At 36.8% G+C, this 21,721-nt stretch overlaps 5 protein-coding genes across 9 annotated transcripts; 3 read left to right on the plus strand and 2 right to left on the minus strand.

Moving 5' to 3' along the window:
• Window positions 1–639: 639 nt before the first annotated feature.
• Window positions 640–16,489, plus strand: LOC136343609 (titin-like). 3 transcript variants are annotated; one of them, XM_066290443.1, is made up of 19 exons: window positions 640–980; window positions 2,274–2,540; window positions 2,587–5,302; window positions 5,357–5,504; window positions 5,563–5,919; window positions 5,981–6,169; window positions 6,221–6,428; window positions 6,481–6,660; window positions 6,706–6,850; window positions 6,912–7,192; window positions 7,254–7,417; window positions 8,330–8,374; window positions 10,665–10,748; window positions 10,808–11,215; window positions 11,264–11,637; window positions 11,686–11,860; window positions 11,912–12,053; window positions 12,173–12,738; window positions 12,801–16,489. In XM_066290443.1, exons 1-19 carry the CDS (start codon window positions 803–805, stop codon window positions 13,254–13,256), a joined length of 7,083 nt encoding a protein of 2,360 aa, XP_066146540.1. In that variant the 5' UTR covers window positions 640–802; the 3' UTR covers window positions 13,257–16,489. The 3 variants fall into 3 exon arrangements, with proteins under 3 accessions (XP_066146540.1, XP_066146541.1, XP_066146543.1); XM_066290444.1 differs by having other exon boundaries at window positions 11,915–12,053; XM_066290446.1 differs by having other exon boundaries at window positions 641–980; window positions 11,924–12,053.
• Window positions 13,750–16,469, minus strand: waw (Translation factor waclaw). The gene is made up of 9 exons (XM_066290448.1): window positions 16,328–16,469; window positions 15,952–16,279; window positions 15,451–15,669; window positions 15,129–15,397; window positions 14,834–15,073; window positions 14,534–14,781; window positions 14,253–14,485; window positions 13,988–14,200; window positions 13,750–13,934 (listed from the first exon to the last, which is right to left on the minus strand). Exons 1-9 carry the CDS (start codon window positions 16,393–16,395, stop codon window positions 13,809–13,811), a joined length of 1,944 nt encoding a protein of 647 aa, XP_066146545.1. The 5' UTR covers window positions 16,396–16,469; the 3' UTR covers window positions 13,750–13,808.
• A 323-nt stretch (window positions 16,490–16,812) lies between the features above and the next one.
• On the plus strand, window positions 16,813–17,636 carry Sbat (LSMD1 domain-containing protein Sbat). Its single transcript, XM_066290450.1, has 2 exons — window positions 16,813–17,031; window positions 17,093–17,636. The coding sequence occupies exons 1-2, from the start codon at window positions 16,888–16,890 to the stop codon at window positions 17,390–17,392; spliced, it is 444 nt and encodes a 147-aa protein (XP_066146547.1). The 5' UTR covers window positions 16,813–16,887; the 3' UTR covers window positions 17,393–17,636.
• Window positions 17,401–18,337, minus strand: LOC136343614 (cytochrome c oxidase assembly factor 6 homolog). 3 transcript variants are annotated; one of them, XM_066290453.1, is made up of 3 exons: window positions 18,203–18,337; window positions 17,763–18,080; window positions 17,401–17,559 (listed from the first exon to the last, which is right to left on the minus strand). In XM_066290453.1, exons 2-3 carry the CDS (start codon window positions 17,963–17,965, stop codon window positions 17,481–17,483), a joined length of 282 nt encoding a protein of 93 aa, XP_066146550.1. In that variant the 5' UTR covers window positions 17,966–18,080; window positions 18,203–18,337; the 3' UTR covers window positions 17,401–17,480. The 3 variants fall into 3 exon arrangements, with proteins under 3 accessions (XP_066146550.1, XP_066146549.1, XP_066146548.1); XM_066290452.1 differs by having other exon boundaries at window positions 18,167–18,306; XM_066290451.1 differs by having other exon boundaries at window positions 18,163–18,303.
• A 187-nt stretch (window positions 18,338–18,524) lies between these two features.
• Window positions 18,525–21,689, plus strand: GlcAT-I (Glucuronyltransferase I). The gene is made up of 6 exons (XM_066290449.1): window positions 18,525–18,660; window positions 19,211–19,249; window positions 19,307–19,647; window positions 19,702–19,848; window positions 19,904–19,991; window positions 20,327–21,689. The coding sequence occupies exons 1-6, from the start codon at window positions 18,549–18,551 to the stop codon at window positions 20,602–20,604; spliced, it is 1,005 nt and encodes a 334-aa protein (XP_066146546.1). The 5' UTR covers window positions 18,525–18,548; the 3' UTR covers window positions 20,605–21,689.
• Window positions 21,690–21,721: the final 32 nt, after the last annotated feature.

The following is a 21,721-nucleotide window of genomic DNA, read 5'->3' on the forward strand; positions in this document are numbered from 1 at the left end:
TTTTAAGTTTGTTGCGCTTTTAGGACAAATTGTCATGAATTTAGCGACCTTGACTGGTCAAAAAATGTCATTGGTTTATTGCATTAGATACAGTTCTTGTCCTTACTTTCCCATTTTGATATATAATCGGGCCCCGGATACTGATGTGAGAATGAAAATGATATTTTTTGATCAATCAACATCGCCAATTGAATTGTTTGATCAATTAATGTCCCTAAGAACGTAATTCCCACTTTCACATATTCCTATAGAATCAATTCCAAGGAGCCTAATTCTATAGCAACATGCGAGAGTGAGAATGGGTCCAATGACATTTCTTTCAAATTTCAGGGGAATCAGGGGCCCCGAGCTCTGACAATGAGAAAAACCGTGTAAAGCGTTGTGCCATGGTTGCCATAGCTTCGACTCGTTGCAATATAATTGTTCAAACTCGAATTAATCCTTTAAAATGATAACAAAACTGTATAGGATTTAAAGAATATAATAATAAGTCATGCAAAAATAACCAATCCTATTATAAATTGAATCAAGAAGTTAAATGAATGAAATAAATTTCTTCAGATTCTTAACAATGGCATCGTCGCAAAAAATTTCTAAATCGCGTATGCGTGTAACTGCTCCACCGGTTGGGCCTGCGCATTTTTTGAGGAATTTGTTGATTTTATTTTAGCCCGTCGTTTGTGTTAAAAACTTTTTAAGGCCCAAGTGCCGTATTCCCTGAATTCCCTCCAAGTGTAGTGATCTCTAAAGGGTCACTGGTCGGATTTGTCGTCTAAAAGAATAGTCGCGCCGTCCGGGTGCCATGGAGGGCGATAAAAGCTCAGACATGGAGAAGGAGTTAACCTCAACCAGCAGTTCGGTAATGGACAATCTTCAGTTAAAAAGCGACGATGAAAAAGCCGGGGATAAAAGCGATTCAAACGATACTCTGCCCACCTCGTCTACGGACGCGAACACATCCAGCAAATGCACCAATTTAGGTAAGAATGGTGGTTAAATGAGTGCCCATTTTTTCATTAATAGCTTGGCGTCAGGTCTTTTGAACTTGAATGACCCTATACAGTAAACAAGAAATCACCCTGAGTTTCTTTAAAGAACAGTTCAATCGGTACCCTTAATGTTCAAGTGCAACCTTGTAAAATATTCCATTCAAACTTAGTGATCTTTTTCTAATAAAGGTAAAATAATGGCGGAGGCGCCAAAGAGAGTAACTGCGGTCTTCAAAGTCCAAGTTACTGTCTCTGGCTGAAGGTTGCTGGCTGTTACAAATGGGAATAATGAATAACTTACAACACAATATATATTCTAACTTGTAGCACTTTCATTTAGGAATATTAGTGTCAAAATAATGCATTCTGATTCATATTAATTAAATGTCAATTAAATAGTAAGGCAATGTAGAATTACTGAGTGTTATTACTTCCTTACATACAATAAACCATCTCATGCATATGGACAACATGAAATGCTATGGATTAACTAAGATGCAATTACAAAAACTGTTGAAAATGAGTAAAATATCTTCAAAGATATTAATGGAATTTGATATGGATGAATATCAGATGGCCATTACCCAAAAAGCCAAAAGGGCATCAAAAAATGTTCTCAGTTTAAATGCTAGATACAATAAATATATGTGAGACATATTATTATTGAGAATTAGACCAAAGCCTGGAAAAAGAAAGAAAGGGTTATATGGCCATTTTATCAGAGATCCATAGTGTCCCATTTCATTCAATTTTATTGCGTGTTTATTTTCATAAATTGGACAATATTTCTATACTTTCATTAAGTGTCAAGGATTAATTGCTAGATAAAGCATTATTAAGCTATCCACTACCTAATCCACCATTTTTCACCAATGGAAAAATAAAGAAATGTTTGTACTGTATATAAATTAAGATTACCAATTCAAGATCACGATGTAAAAATAGGTAAAATGAACAAGCCTTTTGAGCTTGCAAATATTCTAAATCTCTGCAAATGGAAACTATGGGGCATAAATCATAACAAGGTCTGTGCTGATAGGTAAAGAATGATATATAAGAAGAAACAATATTTTAAATTATGTTTTTTTATATTGTTATTTATTGTAGTTGATATACTGAAGAATGTCAAATTAAATGTTTAATTATTTCTTGTCATTGAAAGGTATACAGAGCTTTAAGCTGGGTGGATTATATTCTTTTGAAATACCAACTATTAAATTTTCATAATGGCAGATAATGATTAAGGGTAAATAAACTTCAAACTGCAAGCAACTTGATTTTTAGTCTCAGAAGACTCAATCAGTAGCACTTCATGTGACATGGATCCAACAAAATTAAATACCAGTATAACTGAGACATCAGACAAGAGTTCCTCCACTTTTGATACAGATGCTGAGCTTCTAGGAATGTCTATGATGGCAGGCTCACATGAGAAGATTGAAGAAAATGTTGACGATTTAGTTAATGATCTTGAGACATTATTAGGAGAATCTACAGATTCATTTAATGTCCCTGTTAAATCTCCTGTTGCAAACGAGCCAAAGACTGAGGGTAAGAATACTGTAGAACAAAAGACTTTTTTTATAATTTTGTTTAGTTTCTTCAGCCATTGAAGATGTGATACCCACTGAAAACATTGAAAGTGAAGTCTCAAGTAATACAGTTAATGTAACAGAAAAATCTGTGGTTTTAGCAATAGAGGATACTGATAGTGAAGTTAAGGAAGGTTCAATACATTCAATAAATGCCGAGGTTACAGTTGAGTCTGAAGCTATAGTTGAAAATTCTAAAGCTGATTTTTCAAAACCTGAAGATGCATTTGCACTTGCTGAACCCCAAAATGATAGTTCCAATTCACAAGATAAACCAGAAATATCAGCATTAGAAGACCCCTATCAAAAGATAAAGGAAAGTAAAGAGGCACTTCAAGACACAGCTAATTCTGTAATAGAAGAACCTGTCGAGACAATTGAGGTTAAAACTATATCTGAGGAATTAACTTCAAATATTCAAATTAATGTGCATGCTCTCCAAGGGAATGAAAATGTTCCCATTGACAAAAATGATGATACAATAGTTGAGCCCACAAAAGAGATTCAAGCAGATATGGCAGCTGAAGAAGAAACTACAAAAACCAATGTTTTGTTGTCTGAAGAATTGAGCAATGATTCTCAGAAACAAAGCAATCTTGATAAGCATATTCAGGAAGAGGCATTTCAATTTGAAATTCCTAATTCCATTGACAGCTGTGTCAAATCTGAAGTCCAGGAGGTTGTTTCATCTTTAGAAGAAGACCAAAATGAAGCTTTAGAAAGTACAAAAGAACCTATTACTGATTTGTCTTTTAAAGATGAAACTCTTCTACAAACTGCTGCTCAGAAGGAGATTCACATTGAAACAGGTGGTTCTAACTTAGGAATTGAATGTAATGCTGCAGCAGACACACAAGAAACAATTGAAGAAAGTGATACTTCTATGGAAGAAATTGTTCCAGAAGAATCTGTGTCAGCAATTGAAGAGTCAAAGGAAGAACCCTTAATTGAAAACACAGCAGTTTCAGAAATGGAAATCACTGAGGTGCCTCAACAAGCAACAATTTTAGAATTAAAAAACACTGAATTACTGGAAGAAACCACAACTTCAGAAGTGGAAATTACTGAATTGCCTGAAACCGCACCTGTAACAGAAGAAGAAATTCAGGTCACCCCAGTTGTGATGGAACTTGAAGATGAAAAAAAACAAAGAGAATCTGTGGAAAAAGTTCCAGAGGATCATATTAAAGAAATTACCGAAGATGAGATTATCAAAGATCATTTAGCAGAAACTAAAGTGGTGCCAGTAATAGAAACTGCACAACTGACAAATGAAGATGTTGAAATACCTTCTCTTAAAAGTGACAACTTGGTGACGGTAGATGAAAATGTTGCCGTTGAGGTTACAGAACCTAATGTTAGCCAAACTAATAATATTGAAGGTAAAATCACTGAAAGTCTTCCTAATGAACCACCCTCTGATATTGCCCATTTCGAACCCTTAGAGTCAACTGAGGCATTGCCTAAGGAAATTGATGCTGTTATTGAAAATCAAGCAACAGAAGGCTTAGAAATATCATCAGAACTTAGGAAAGACGGTCTTCCAGAAATGATTGTTCGAAGGAAAACAGTGGAGCAAGATTTAGAGAAAGTGGTGTGTTTAAGTGAAGAGTCATCAGACTCTGATATTTCTGAAGCAGTAACCGTACCTATAGTACCATCACAATCTGAAGAACAGTCAGAGTTAATCAATATACCTGAAGAAATTAGTGAACTCCCAGATTTGGCATCAGCAGAAGATCAAAACTTACCTGTAGTTATAATGGATGAAATACTCCCTATTCCACCATCAGAACCTTCCTCAAATCTGGAAACAATGTTGGCAGTAGCGTCATTACAGAATGAGACTACACCAGTGTCAGAAGAAAGACGCCTAAGTGAGAAGGAAATTCGAGATATGGAAGCCTTAAGAATGGCGGTAGCAAGTATAACTGATAGTACTCAAAGCAATTATGATGATGGTTTTATGGAAGTATCTATGGAAGGAACTTCAAATGCGGTTGTTGAGGATGTTACCGAGACGAGTGAAAATGTACAAATCCCTGATAATTTGCCTTCTGAAGTTGAAAGCGTTCCAGTCCTAGAAAGTGAAGTTGCAGAACAACAAGTGACACTAAAAGAAAGTGATGATAAGTCACATATCGAGAGTACTGTGAATGTGCCTGACGCTTTCGATATTGAAAATGTTGGAACGTCTAGCGAGGAAATTAAAGAAATTGTACCTGAAGATGGCGGAATGGCAGTTCCTGAAGTTGTGCCTATACTAGAACTCACTGCATTTGAGACATTAACTAAAAATCTAGGAAGTGATAAAGGTTCCATAGAGATATTAAATAAAATTCCTGAAATAGTACAGGTACAAGGTGGTGAGAAAGTTGAAAATAACTCATCTGAGGAAACTTTAAGTAAATGTGAGGAAGAAGTTGTGGAACCTGAAGCAGAACAGATAAATACGGATACAAAAGTTATGAGTGATGTTCAAGACATAGCAGAAACAAATAAATTTAAAGCCACAAATGAAGGTATTTCTGTTGAGGATGATATTCATGAAAGAGAAAATGTGAATCCTGAATTAGAGAAGAGTGATGATATGGTTGTAGCAGTTGACAATGTTGGAAACACTGAACCAATACAATCAGAAAAAAATTGTGTGTCACCAATAGAGGAAATTAAAGAAGAAATTCAAGTACCTGAAGAAAAACCATTACGAGGCAGAACAAGGTAAACATTTAAATCTTGATGTTGTTTCGTATCATATATAATGTGGTTTTTCAGGAGGGGAAATAATAAAGTCAGTGAACCTCTGACAATAAATATTGAGGAGACTGAAAGGAGAGAAAGAATATATAGTCCAAAATTACCAATAAAAGCAGTGAAAAATCCTGAAGAAGATGTAGGTATTAATACTGGTTCTGAGGCTGAGGTAAGTTTGAGTTTTCTCTAATATGTAAGTTACAGAACCAAGTTTTTGTTCTTTGCAGCTCAACAAGGGCAGTTTAAAAATGACAATTACAAAACAAGCAGACAAAATGCATTCCATTCTGAAAGTATATAACCCTGACGAGGAATCTGAGCCATTGGACATGCCAGAGGAACCAATTCGAAAACTGATAATCAAACCGAAAATGCAACAAATTGAGCAACAACACAGTCCTAAAATTGGGACTCGCAGCTCCAAAACTTATTCTCCTACAAGTCCCAGATGCAGCAGCCCTAGGGTGACAATAAAACCAGTCACAAAACCTGTTGAAACAAAGGCAGAGACGCTAGGGTCATTGAAAATCACTTTCAAGCCCGTAGTGAAACCGGAGGAAAGTGTGAAGAAGCATAGTCCAAAGGTAAATTATTTGTTTATATGCAAAAATTACCGGTGATTCATTGATTTTACATATGTTGCAGTTGTCTAGGGATGCTGAAAAGAACCACAATCCTAAAATTATCATTAAACCGATTCCAAAGCCTGTAGAAATGGAGAGGGAAGAATCGGTCACCCCGAAAGTCACCATTAAACCGATAAAACGCCACACTGAAGAGGCGGAAGAGACTGAGCAGGAGAAATCTAGTCCTAAAATCACTATTAAGCCTGTTGTGAGTTTGTTTATATGCAAATTTATTTCTTTTATCATAATGTTTACTTAGGTTAAACCTCAGGAAAATGACGCTGAACCGGCAGCGCCAAAACTGAAAATTAAACCTTTGAAGAAACATGAAGAGGAGCTGGCCATGCAGTTAGAAAGAGAGCAGAACAGCACTAAGATACATATAAAGCCGGTGGTTAAACCTGCTGAACCGGAACCGGAAAATTTAGAGGAAGTGAAGGAAAGAATTGTGTTAAAAATAAACAAAGGTTTTTATTCAGAGAAAATTCCTTAAAAGGTATTGCAATGCTATGATTGCAGGAAGCCTGCCTTCTCCAATTAAAGAGTCAAAGAAGAGGGAGTACCCGGAAGAGGAAAAGGTGGAAAAAGTGGCCATCAAGCTGAAGTTTTCCACTACTGGAGGTCAGACTCATATAGTGCAAGAAGGGGAAGAAAGTAATAAAAGACAAAGGAAGGATAGTGGTCACTTTAGTGGAGCAGGTGAGTGATTTGTATGTTTTTTAGACAATTAAAACTGTTGTGCAGTTAAAAAAGACTTGGAGGAGGCGTCTCTGAAAAGGCCACTCGAGGACAAAATTCCGGAAAAGAACAAAAGGCTACGAAACGCGGCTAGTCCAGATAAAATCAATGCAGATTTGAATAAGCCTGATAGTGTTGAAACGAACGTGAAGTAAGTAAAAATTAATTTGAAATTTAGAAGGAAATCAAACAAACTCTTTTATATTTTGCAGATCTCATCAAGAACCTCCGCAAGCCATCTCCAAGATTGCAGATTTAGCCTCGGAAACAACCCATATCGTCGCCTCTCCAGTGCTAACAGTAGGCGTAGCCACACCAGTTAGTACTATCCCCAAGAGACGAGGACGTCCGCCAAAAGGAAAAAACACCAATAAGCTTACCCCCTTACCGCCCCCACCACAAACTACCCCTTCAAGGGTGGAACTAACTCCCACAGTTCCAGAAGCTACGCCTGCGACATCGGCCAGTGGACGACCGAAGAGAAGTTGCAGAGGTAATTTAATTATCTTTAAAAATTTCATTATACGAATGGTTCATTCTTTTGTTTGCTTCAGGCCTAAATGTGATGGCAACTTTGGGTATCAAGCCCAGAAAGTCTAGAGCTCGCGGTCGAGGTAGTAGAGTAAATATGGGCGACCGAGGACCGCCGCCAATGCATGTAGCACCACCTGAGGAACTCGCGGATATTCATGTTGAAGAGATCGTCAGGCCCGAAAAGGTGAGTGTTTGTTTATTAGTTTATTGTTGTTATATTAATCCGGGAGCGGTAGAGAGGTTCCTTGGGGTCTGGTGTTTGTTGGTTACAGAAATTTGAGACAAAAAATTAGTGTGGTGCGGTTTTTGAAAGACACCGCAACATATTTCATGTCCAATTGTATAGTGAAGGGACTTTGCGGCCATTTCGCTATAATTCTAGTATAATAAAACATGAGTTCATAATTCTAATAGAATAGAGCGAGTAATATGTGTGTTTACTGTGGAGCCGATAAACTACCACGCAGTAGGTATTTTGCAGGTATTTAAAAGTTAAATTGTTAGTAGATTGTCATGCGTACATAATTTTTTATTCGACTCATTCGTTTAAGGAATCGCTCGCAAGCTTGCTCTATCTATCTCGCTAGGATATCGTTTTATGTATGAATTCACCCCATAATCGTGTTAAGGACATATTAATACAGTGTACATGGAACGATATAGGTCCCAAAACTAAGCCCTGTGAAATCCCCTAAATTCAAATTTTCACTTATTGAGTAAGTGAGAAAGTGTTGTAAAGATCTGTCCATTTTAAGATCACAAACTTGTTGGTTACAATTTTTCTTCTCTCCACATCCCTTGTAGATAATTCGTCATCTGAACAATCTATTTTGTGTTTGTTATTCTCTATGATACGATGTCAAATAAACAATAAAAATCAGGCCTTGATAGATCTGATTTAATTTTTATCGAAGGAGGAATTTTGTACAAGTGGCTTTGATTAACCTAGGAGGAGAGCTGTGTTTTGTTCGCATTGTTGTGAATTTTTGGTACTTTTTCTGAGAGATAGAAAATGAAATCAGACTTCGGGGGACCAGATTTGTCTTTGAGAGAAAGGTGCACTTTATTGAGAATTTTCTTCAGAGGCTTTTTTCAGAAAAATGAAGAAGGAATGAAGTTTCAAGGGATGGGAGGGAATAAGGTATGTTTTTTAGATACACTTTGTACTAAGCTTTTATGACTTTATCTGAAAAATTAGCTACGTTCATACAGTTTATTCTTTGGAAGGAAAAATTTAATTTGGTAAAAGTGTCTGTGAAAAAAATGGAAAAAAAATCAAGAGGTTTAGCAATTCGATGCTTTCAGTCCACGTCTCGTCCAAACTATTCTTCTAAAATTCTTATGTAAAAAACACCATACCCCTGCCTCAACAACTTACCAACGAATTTGGCAACTTATCGGGTGTTTTTTTATTTCCTCCGCAGGCCAAAAAGAAAAAGAGAAAAAGTAGCAAGAGATCGAAATAGTCGTGAATTTGACGCGATTTATTTTGCATCATTTTGGTACTTCCTTCCCCACCGAGAACTTTTTGTTGATGTTTTTATAGTGATTTACGCTAAAAGAGTATAACTGTTATTTTATATTCGGTTAGTTTTTCTAAATAATGCTGTTCAAAATAAGTTTATGGGGTTTCTGTTATCCTCGATTTCTTACGATTTGTGAATATATATTTAATCTGAGAGGCGTAACAGAAGTCCGGTATTGACTTAGATTTTTTATGTATTACTCTTAGGTTCTTAAGTTGTATATGGGCTGTTTGAGGGAAAAGTGGTGGAAGTGAATTTTTGAACATTTAAATTTGGCTTTTTGAGTGGTTAAAAATAGATCGAGAGCTGTAGAGTGTAATTCTCAAAGGAATAGAGTGAGATTGTACATGTTGTGGCTTTGCTTAACATTGTTCCCTCACAAAAGCAAATGTTCCGACAACATTGTACCACTTTTCCTCTGAACAATCATTATAATGTTGGAATGCGTGTGTTGTGGGCTAAGGTTTACACAGTATCTGTTTTTTATTATAAATTGTCATTTCTTATTGTCACAGATTGTTTGGTTTTAGCCTGCCAAATTGTTAAAAATGTGCAAAGTACTGAAAAAAAAATATGAGAAACACTTCCTAAGAATCTCATTTTAGCTTTTTAACCCCCCACCCCCCCGTAGTTTGTATGATATATGTATATGGACATTCCGCGAGTTTAAAGCAAACATTTACATAACATTTTACAAAATATTTTAGAGACAACTAGAAAGTTGAGTTTTAATATTTGTAGGCACTGATGAACCAAATGTATTCTACATTTCGTTTCAAAACAGACGCACGACGAGGTTTTTCATTCTGTGTTGCAAATTCGTATTTTTCTACTTCTAATAAATGTTCTTAATGCAGAAGACGAATTTTTATTGGGAATCTCCGTTTTGTAATATCGACGCAGCAGGGAACTTGAAACGGTCGGCGCAACACATTCGGAATATACATGCATACTCATTCCATATCTAAGCTAAAAATAACGACTAATAATTCACCTGCTTGTGCCTTCAGAAAGAATATTTTCGTTCTATTTTAGCCGGTTCTCTGTAAGTAGAAGTTTCGACATCATGGGCATACACAACTCCCCTTTACCAGTTCTCGCTAAGGCAAAGTAGTAAGCAACGTGATTCTTGCATCGGCCCCAAATGGGCTCAGCGTAGCTATTGCGTGATGTATCCAAATATATTTGCTCGAATTCAACGAACTGATCGCAGGAATTATTAGTAATACTCGTCAGGCAGTTGAACATAATATGAATTTGAAGCGTGCACCGCACGGACCAGCCACATATTTGAGCAACATTTCCTGATAATCATAAAAAATACATATTCAGTTTGATACCATTTCGGTCGTCTCTGTTCGTTCGATGTAGCTTTCGCATTAATTCTTTAAACTCCTGTAAGCCCGAGCGTTCGCTTTGAATCAGTAACCTTGTACCGTATGTAAGTATTGTTTCTACAACGTTTTCGTGGGATTTAATTATTAGACTAACGTAAATTTAAATATGTATCTGATTAAACGTATCGACGAGATTAAACTAAATTGTTTTCTGCGTTGAAATGTTTATCGCTGCAGTAATTGTTACGTCATCAATTGGCGACTTAGTCATATTAGTCGCTATATGTAAACACCTCGCATTTTGAACTCTAAATATATTCACGACGAATTGCAAAAATTGGTACTGACTATATGTAAGTAAGAGACATAGCATAGATGCAGAATCTATGCTATGTTCAAAATTAAGCTCCAAGAACAGCTCTAAAGAGTTGGCCACAAATATGAGCGGACCATCTCCTTGCAACTTCAAGACCTCTGTATTCGCTCCCGCGCAGTAAATCGTTGTTAGCAATAATCCACTCATGTTTGTGAACAGCTCTTTAACTAATAAAACTCATTTCTGTTGCAGGAGGACAAGGGGAAGGCTAAGCAACCGCTGAAAACTAACGAGGATGTCGTGCAGCAGCTGCCGCCTCATGTAGAAAAACTACCGGTAAGCAAGGTAAATTTAGGGCCAAAAAGGGGGTCGGTGAGAGGTTGGATTGCTCTCAGGAGGAGGCATCGGTGCCGCAGCAGAAGTTAGTAGAAGAGGAGGTGATAAAACTCGCTCAGCAAATTGTCACTAAGGACGAGTCGTCTGCAGAGCTTACGAAGAGAACTCCTAGGAAACTCGAAGTCACCACGAGGAGACAAAAGGCACAACAACAGAGGGAGGTAGAGCGGATCGTTGAAAAATCCCCGGAGAAAGTTGCCGAAGAGGTGAAGAAGGCGGCCCAAATTAGGAGCAACCCCAAACGAGCCAGTCAAGCCAGCGACAATGAGCCTGCGTCCCCTGCTTCAAGCACCGCTTCCAGTGTTACTATTGTCGAGGTAACTGGACCTAGCCCGAAAAAAAACAGTCCAGGGAAAAGAGCCCTTGAAAAGGCCGATGACACTGGCGTTGAGGCCAAGAAGTCTAAGGTAAAATTTTCTGTTGACAAGGCGGGAATAGAAGAAGTTTTGTTATAGATAGAGAAAACTGATAGTTCGCAAGCCCAATCAAAAGACGCCGATTCTGTGTCAAAATTGCCCTCAAGCAAAACCGTAGATCCGGAAATAATAGTAATCGACGACGACGACAAAGAGTCTGACGAAGAGGAGGAAGAGGAGGAGGAGGAGGAGGAGTCAGAGGGAGACAGCGAATCGGAAAAAAGGAGAGAATACGTCTTGCAGAGGAAACAAGAGGCAATTAAAAAGTGCCGTGCGAAACGTATGGAAAAGCTGGCGCGAGCGGCTGAAGTAAAGAAAAAGCGACAAGAACAGGCAGCTCAACAGAGGGAAGCGAGGAAAGCTGCAGAAGAAGCCGAGAAGGCCGCTTCAGAGAAATCTAGAGCTACAAGGAGGTCCGCAAACGTGCCATTATTTTTAGAAATTTCAAAGTTTTAATTTAGGTATGGACGATATGGAGTGCCGAAACCTCAGATATCTCTTATCGATGCACCGGTGCAAGAATTAGAGGGCACAGTAAAGGGCCTGACGGGTTTGTTTAGTCCTGGAAAAGTAGGAGTAAATATTAGACAGCCGATTGCAGTGGAAGATGATAATTCCGAGAAAGATAAACCAGAGGTAAGTTTTGATAATTTTTGAGATTTCGATGATGTTAGGTTTGAATTGCAGCAGCTCACGCAGATAAAATCATCTGCTCAGCCATCAGAATCAATGGTGGTGGATCCACTGGAAGAAACAGCGGTGAAATCGGTGGGAAGCGAGGATGTGGTGATGCTAGACGAAGACACAAGGATGAGTGCCGATTTCCGAAGTAAGTAATAATCAGATGATTGAATCCCGACTTCTCGATTCTTCTAATATATATTTTTTAAATCTTAAACCCCGCATTTCGGTGGCTTCTGTCTCATTTTAAAAATTTGGGCCTTACAGGTTCAAGATCTCACACGCCTGCCAAACAAACAATCCCCGCCCCAGATATCCTAGTGGAAGATTCACAGGGTAGCGTAGGCACAGAAGGAGGCAAATCCCGCACCAAAACACCAAAAATGGAAGTTTTCCAGGACCTCGAATCAGTATTTACTGCAGATCAACTGGCCGAGTACTCGTGGAATGGCCAAGGTCCCTTCATGCTGCAAGAGCAGGTCACCCATTTTCTAGGCATAAAATCATTCAAGAGAAAGTACCCCAACGTGACCAGGCGTACAGTGGATATGCAGGAACGCGATTTTCTCAAGGAAAATAACCAGGTGACGGAGCGCCAGTGCGATTTGGGCTTGACCGCAGTTCTAGCTCAGGATATCTTGGATATAATGTATACGGACTTTCAAGATAAGTATGAAGAATACTGTAGGGCGCAAAGGGAGCGACAAGCCCGCGAATTGGCGAGTAAACAGCGAGCTTTGAATCAAGTTTCTCAAAAACCTGGCTTTGATAAGATGGACCTTATGGAGCAGGCGGTGCAGTCGGTGTCGTCTTGGAATCAACAATTCAATAAAGTGAGTTTACATCGGTTTTTGTAGTCTTCAAAGCTTATAACACTCGCTTTAAATAATTCCAGACAAGAAGGGAACAAAGAAGAGCTTACATGGACCTACAAACCTTCACTATCCACTACCCACGTATGAAAAGAAAAATCTTGACCACACCCAAAACAGGTCATTATCCTGTAACTCTTGTTCCTGGTCAGTTCATCGATCACTACAGAGAATTCACGCCTACCGAGCTGAATAATCTGCCACTGAATACCATGTGTTACGACGAAATTAAAATCCCCAGTTTTTATGCCGAGTTCAACGAATCCAGTAGTGGGTCGGATTCAGATTCAGAATCGGGTTCAAGCGGGTCCAGTACCGGGTCCGAGTGCGACGACTCGAATTGCAAGGAATGCACTTCAAAGGGATTGAAAAACGGAATTCGGGATACGGATTCGGATGTGATGATTATTGAAAATGACGCGAGTAGTAGCGATTCGGTGGTTTTGGTGAGTGTTAGTGAGGGGCCGGTGAAAGCATAAGATCAGAGAAGATTTTATTGTGTCTAAAAGATATTCTGCCGTTGAGTGTACCTTTCAATGCTTTTACACCTGAGTTTCTAATAGGAGAAACAAATCCAAGTCATCGGTTTTGAGGCGTTGAAATTGCGGGCTCTATTAAAGTGCTTCTGACGTAAAGGTGGTTGGACTCTTTTTTTAATACGAACACGAAACACAAAACAATGAAACATTAAAAAGGCATGGTAAATCACCCTATATGAGTCGATGGAACTTAGCCACTTCTGAAATTTTTATACAAAATATTTATTATTTAAATACATTGTTGGTGTAAACCAAAATATTACTGAAGACAAAATCATAATATGTAGCAGCAAGACGTGATTTATTAGTTGTCAAATATAACCCGGAAACCTAAAAGAAATCGGAAAAACTAAAAATATCAATGCTGCGTCCACTTTTTCTATGATATCAATAATTATGTCCGCAAAGCATTTTAAACTTATTAACGCCAAAGTAACTCTTGAATTAGTATATTTCAATTTAAAAAATCATAAGTCTCATGGGAATCCCCTGCTACTTCTTCAGGACATTAATAAAAGTATCCTTTGGTACTGAAATATTGGCAATCATCCTCATTTTCTTTTTCCCAGCCGCCTGTTGTGCCAAAAGCTTTTTCCTCCTTGTTACATCTCCTCCGTACTAAATAAGATTAATCAAAACTATAACATCCCCCTAGTCTCAATACAACTTACCAACCACTGAGTTACATCTTTCCTGAACGCTTTAATGTCCTGCCGAGCTACAATTTTTCCTTCAATAGCGGCCTGAACGGCTATATTGACCATTTGTCTAGGAATCATTTCTTTGAGTTTGAGCACTAATTTTTTCCCTATTGTCTGAGCTTTGGACATATGCACAATGGTACATAATTCCTCCACTACGCTTCCATTGAGCAAAACGTTCATCTTATAAATGAACCTATTATCACTGTTCTGTGATAAAATTAATGGAACAAACCTTCACTAAAGGACTGCTTTGGTATCCATTATCTTCATAATCAAAGCTAGCATATCCAGAACTGACGGACTTCAATGAGTCATGGAAATCAATTATGATTTCCGCGAGCGGCAGCTCATATTGTAACATTACGCGATCATTGTCGATGTTAGTGGCGTTTCTCTGCACCCCCCTGTGATCCAGACACAACGTCATTATTGCTCCCAAATATTTGAGGGGTGATATTATAGTACCTAGCAATATCATAGAAAATAACCAATAACAATTTATGTATTACTCACCCAATATCATGGGTTCCAAACAATCCTCAATCAACTGCGCATCCGGCCACAACGCGGGATTATTAACCGGCACAACATCTTTCCCATCTTTCTTATTCTGTTTGGTCTGTTTCAACTTTACCTTATAAATGACTGAAGGAGCTGTTAAGATAGCCTCAGCTCCATATTCTTGTTGCAATCTTTGGGAAAACACCTCAAGGTGGAGAAGCCCTAGAAAACCTAGTCGCCACCCTTGACCTAAAGCTGGACTAAATTTCTTTCAATTAATTTTAAAGAGGTAGTTTAAATTTTAGTTTTCACCTTGAATCAATGGATACAGTGACTGCAGAATCGTTCAAAGTGAGTTTTTCAATAGCATTTCGTAAATTGACATGTTGAGATTGATCTATTGGATAAACTCCTGCAAATACCATTGGCCGCATTGGTTTAAAACCAGGCAGAGGTTCAATATTTTGCCCAGATATATGAATAGTGTCTCCTATATGTGCTTCAACACTTGAACGCATGTTGCAACCAATGAGTCCAATTTGACCTGCTACTCTAAATAACAACTACTCAGTATATGTGATGTAGGGAGTAAAAAAAAAACACCTACAGTGTGTCAACTTCTACCTCTTGAGGCCTTAACAAAGAAAGTGTTTTTACTTCATATTCCCTTTTTGTGTGGCACGACTGAATGTTATCTCCCACCTTTAAAACGCCATCTTTAACAAAAATTAGAGATAAAATCCCTCGGTATTTGTCAAAAGAGCTGTCAAAAAGTAGAGCTCTAAAAGCCCCATTTCTATCCACTTTTGGGGAAGGTAATCGTGTCACTATAGCCTCCAAGACCGAATCTATTCCCTTGCCCAATTTTGCTGATATCTGGGTGTTTATGATACATTACAAAAACCTGGATAACTGTACACTATACAGACCCTCAATATTTCTCTTGGGTCCATGTCAAACAAGGTTTCCAGTTGTTTTGAGACTCTTTCTGGGTCGGCGTTTTTGAGGTCTATTTTGTTCAACACAGGAATTGTAACTAAATCATTACCAAAGGCCAAATAAAAGTTAGCTACAGTTTGTGCTTGCACTCCATCATTGGAATCTACAAGAAGGATAACTCCTTGACATGCTGAGAGGGACCGTGATACCTAGATAATAGAGTTTGGAGTTACTTATACAAAATAAATATTAGATCCTGTTTAATGATTTAACTATTATCACAAAAGTTAGAATCTTTCTTTGAATCTATCACAAAGGTTTCTGCCTACATTCCTGTATTTATCAAACTCCTTTTCCTGAAGGAAAGAATATATGTCAAAATTTATATATTCTATTTTAAATAAAAGGCCTACTCAAGGCACTCCCCATTAATAAAGTTGTCTAATTTACTATAAATATAATTAGTTATATTCAATCTGTTTAGAACGCACCTCATTTGAAAAGTCAACATGTCCAGGGGTATCAATCAAATTCAATAGATACTGATCACCCTTGTGCTTGAACAATAATGATGCTGTTTGGGCTTTAACTGTAATACCCCTTTCTCGTTCTACTTGGAGCTTATCAAGTATCTGGTTTTGTCCGCTGTTTGGTTTAACAGCCCCAGTGGTTTCTAAGAGCCTATCAGCTAAAGTGCTTTTACCATGATCTACATGAGCAATTATACTAAAATTTCTTATTCTATCTACTGGTATGCTTGTGAAATCCACTTCGGATTTAACGTCGCTATACAGCCTCCTTGGTAAGGCAGTCAAGGGTCTATAAAATTATTTTTAGGACTAGAAATTAGAGTGTAGCGTTGAGTACCTTCTTCCGAATTTTAGTTTTCTGTGATGATTTCTGGAGAAAATTATGGTAAACACGCGATTAAACATTATGCAATTGGGCACTTATTCACGTAGAGATTGAATGAAGTATGAGTTTCGTGCAGGAAATTGTATTTTTCGTTAAACTCCTGAATTATTATTTTTTCTTTTATCTGAACCTCACTTTTTCCAACTTCTAATTTTTAACATTTGTCAAGCAGTGTAATATATGTACTTTTCTATCTTGCTCTGTTTATCTGTTATTAAAAATGATAGAGATGTGCTGATAGCTTTGGGGTATTCCGTTCAAGACTTATTTTAGCAATTTTAAATCGATTGTCTGCAAAATCGAATTGGAAAGGATCCATTCTCAAAAAAAATGGTTTTTCGTATTGATTTAGCTTTGAAGAAGTAACATTGATTTGCACGACTTCTACAGATCAACTTTTGGTCTTAAAGAATATTTTTAATAAAAAAAGGTATTTTCACAAAACATCGATCTATATGGTCGGTCCCTAGTTGTTTTTCCTAACCTTAATTCTTAATGTTATAAATTTGTTTATGAAATTGTTCAAATATTCCCAAACTATGGATGAAAATGAATCGGATTCAGGCAGTAATCGCGAAAGTGAAGAAGAAGATAATTCCGATTTCGATCATGATACCCCTTACTCATCAGACCAAAGCCCTACCAAACCAATAAATGTAAGTGTTAATGGCAAACCTAAAATCCTCAGTTACTTGAAGTTTCAAAACTTTCTTATAGACATCTCCAGGGGCTACAAAACTGCGCTCTTGGCTCAACAAGACTTTAAAGATCTTAATGACTGATGGTCGCACTCTTATAGGTGTGTTTTTGTGCACTGATCGAGATGCCAATGTGATACTTGGATCTTGTTCTGAGTACCTCCCAGCAGACACTCCTAGCTCAAATGAGGATCCTCGCATGCTGGGACTGGTAATGATTCCTGGGAAACATATTGTCACTGTCCACATTGATGTGGGCAATTTTCCTAATGATGGGCACGTTAATAGTAGTACTGGGGAAGTTGTGAACTATGTTTAAAAGCTGTATTATACTTTTTTATTTATTTATATTAATTCTTAAGGTAAGTCCTTAATACAGCAGTTAAATAAATATATTTTTCTCAATTTTAATAGACTGTCACAATTTTGTGATAAATACGTCTTGGTTCAAACACAGCAGATTTAGCCTTTATTTTAGATGGAATTCTGAAAGAACAAGAACAGTGTTACTTTATAATATGTTATATTTTGTCAAGCTTTATAATATAATCTAATGACTACTAGGTTGAGGCGTATTTTAGGTCAACTACACATTTAACTTATCAACACAGTAAAATTGCAATATTGAGCTAAAGTATGCCATGAAATTTGCCTAAGTTTTCAATTTTTCTTTTTCCAAAGGTTCATACCCATGTTTTTCAATCTGCTCCTTATAAATCAAATAGTTCCTCTTCCGATCAAAATGCTTTACCCATTGAGCAGAACAACTCTTTTCATACAACTGCCTAAATTCTTTACACTGAGCTTCTTCCCCCTTCCCATCCAGACACTCCCAATATTTGTCCCTAGCACCCCAGCACCGCGCTCTCTCTTCTTTAGTAGGAAAAGACATTATGAGTAACAGTATCACAGTTTGCAATAATACACATCAGCAGAGATTTAGATGTGATGGGATCAATGTGAGAAACACTTAAAATAACTCGAGATCTTGTATTTCCTGTGATCAACTAAAAATAAACATAATAAATTGTCTTAATCCAACGAAATAAAAATAATTTTGTCATTGGATAGGACAGAGGATATAAATACCTACTGATACGCCTTGTTTCTATGTAAACCTGCGGATTACCTGCTAAGCTACATGGAATACTGCTGTGATTTTTATTTATAAAATCACTTATGGGCAATTTGAAACTATTTTCGGATTATTTAAAGTATCTCTGAGATACCTCTTTAGTAGATAGTGTGCAAAATTGAATTTGAAATCTCCCAAGATAGGGTGTCATAACCTCAATCATCCACGGTTTGGGAGATCGATATAGTAATAAGATATTAAAGCTAGCAATTTCACATTCTTTCCCGATACATTGTTGAACTGAATAATTTTTTTCTTTTTATCTTATCTATATTCATATCATTCAATATCCAATTTATTTTATTTCAAAGAACGTTACGGATTTCTTTAAGGGGTTTTTATGGTTTTAAGAAGGAAAATGCACGTATATAAGTCGACAAAAGTCAAAATTATAAAGCAGAAACGCATTACATTAATAGTCGGTTTGGTACTTTTATGGTCTATCCCTTGGCGTAAGTACACTTTAATTAACTGTCCAAATTTAAAGTTTAACAGAAATAAAGTGTTTCGTGTTCATAATTCAGAGTCATTTTGGAGGTTATTTCTTGTTCCCTTTTATTTTATACATACTCTCCATGACCATTCAAGTTGATCAATAATAGGCCTTTTTAGCAACGATCTGCCTCGATTTATCCATATTGATTGATTTTCATCTTTTCATCTTCTACTATGATAATAATTAGCTGATAATTTAATTAGTTGAAAATTAGTTGATAACGATCAGTTTGATCCGGATTATTGTTTTCGAAAGGGTTTAATATCAGCGATTTTGAGGATAAAGCGATGATGCCAAGTTTCTAATTTAAAAAGTGGACTTATATCTTCAAACGTCACATAACACCCCTAACCTTAAATTTTATTTGAAAAATTTTGTCTGCGATCAGATATTTTGTAGCCTACTAGTTAATTAATGTAGAATTAAGTGTGTTATGGATCGAAATCCCAGTTTTAACCACAAAATGAAATCAAAGAAACTCGGATTTTACCTCCTTCTTTTTCTAGGCATAATAGTTTTATGGAAACTTTCAGTTATTCAATCAGGTAAATATCACCCCACTACTATTTGGAAACTTCTTTGCAACAACTCCTTTAACTCAGGTATTGATAAATTGCAAGTATTCAAAGAGGCCCTAGATCTGCACAAAGACAAGCTGCATTTAACACAGCAACAAGTCCTTTTACTTCAACAGCTAGAGGTTGACAAACATAAACAGCTGCCCATAATCTACTGTATCACTCCCACTTATTGGAGATATGTACAAAAGGCTGAATTGACTCGCATATCACAAACCCTCAAATTGGTCCCCCATATCCACTGGATCATCATTGAAGATGCTCGTGAAAAAAGTGATTTGGTTCGGAATTTGATATCAGAATCCAAGGTTATTACTACTCACTTGGTAGCCCAGACTGCTCCCTTTGAAAAGCTTAAAGATAAGGTGAAATTAGGTACGAACAGAAGTAAAAGAAAAGCTGTATGCTGTTGGTTTTAGAACCCAAAAGTGAGGAGACATAGAGGGGTGGAGCAGAGGAATATGGCATTAAAGTGGCTCAGAGATAATTTGGTTTTGGGGAAAGATAAGGGAGTAGTATATTTTATGGACGACGATAATACCTACAGTATAAAATTGTTTGAGGAAGTAAGTTTAGAAAGTAGCAAGAGGAAGTATAGAAGTTCTAATAATGGTTTTGCAGATTGCAAAAGTTAAGAAAGTGGGGGTGTGGCCAGTAGGGCTTGTTGGTGGCTTAAATGCTGAAGTCCCTCTTGTAGATCAAAACACAGGTAAGTACTCATTGGATTTTTAAAGCCATTTGCTATTTTCTTGATTAAAACCAGACTGAGTATTGATTGACATGTTAATTCATTACATAGCTGATATAATAAACCCTTTCTTGGGCCTTTTTTTAATGATCCTCACACAATTTGAAGAGCTTGAGCAACAAATTATTGGTAATTGTTTACTATCCAGGTTACTAATCATTTTTTGCTTGAAATATTCTTAATGACATGCAATTGACAACACTATTCTAGTCTTCAACTTAATGTAACCTTTAAAAAAATAAAAAGCAATTGCCGCGTTCCATATAATTAAATAATCACATTCCGGTGTTTCTCAGGGAAAATAACAGGTTACAAAAGTGGTTGGCTACCCAATCGACCGTTCGCCATTGATATGGCAGGTTTTGCCATCAATTTGGATCTCATCTTGGCAAAGAAAGATGCCAATTTCTCCTATCAAATGGCCAAAGGTATGCAGGAAAGCGAATTTTTATCGTATTTTACGACGAAGGACGAACTGGAACCACTTGCTGATTTGTGTACCAAGGTGTATGTTTGGCACACCAGAACTGAGACACCAAAAATTTCTGGTACAATCCCGAATATTGAGGTTTAAAGGCTATACATTAGGCAATTGCTGGTGTGTGATTGTAAAGTACTTATTAGCCGATGACGTAATGGGAGGACGGTTTTGTATGTTTACCTATTTCAATAAGTAAAATAGATGACTATAGTGAATCCCTGACAATATTAAACGTGTTTGTCCTAGTTTGCTAAACAATATTAGTGTCTCAATGTTTGCGCTTCAGAGGCGAAGTAGAAAGTCAATTTTAACACGACTCAATTTTCGGACAAACATTTTCAAAAAAATTCTTTATATCTAGTATTGATCCTTTAACTAAATCATAAACAAACATATCAGAGTCGATTTGTCTTTGGAAAAATTGTGCAAATTACATTAGATTATGTAACGTTAATTGTTCCTTGGAATTTACGGCGGTTTTATCTAGAGGTAGGTAAATATTTAGTTCATAATGCTACAAAATTTGTATTTTAAGGGGCATTTTATGTAATTCAGATTATTGCACTAAATAAGGAAGTTAGGTAGGCCAAGGTACTCAAATTAGTTGGCTTGTAGGCTGTGCCCAATGTTGAATATTCTTACCCAATAATAATTATAGATCTAGTGACTTTTTATACTGTGATATTACATCTGGTTAGGGTCATATTTTCTCATATTATGGTCTACAGGGTGTCCCACCCTCAATAGAACATTAGACGTTTTTCGAGAATTGTTGAGAGTCGTGAAGGGTTGCTGCTTTTAAGATAAAATATATAGTATTGAATTTATCAAATTCACCTCGTAATTCTAAGAGTATTTACACATATATAAATTTATACAACAGTGCAGGACCAAATTTTCATATCAAGATTCTCAACGGTCCTCGAAAAAATGTGTAACATTGTATCCTATAATTTCCCTTTTTGTGACATTTTAAGCAAGCCATACCGTTTATTATATCTACGTTTACTCTCTTTATTAGCTAAAAGCGCCTATTGGATGAAATCTAATTTGCTGAGGCGTTTGTTGTTTATCAGTGTTTGAACAAGTTGTATTTTTAACAGGTTAAATAGTTTTAAAGGTAAAACTTTTATATTGAAAGTGTTGATTTATGAAAAATACAATTTTTACAGATCATACTTCTGTATATTGATTTCTCCCTCTTAACCTA

This window comes from Euwallacea fornicatus, chromosome 15 (assembly GCF_040115645.1).
Source record: "Euwallacea fornicatus isolate EFF26 chromosome 15, ASM4011564v1, whole genome shotgun sequence".
In the NCBI taxonomy this organism is placed as follows: Eukaryota; Metazoa; Arthropoda; class Insecta; order Coleoptera; family Curculionidae; genus Euwallacea; species Euwallacea fornicatus.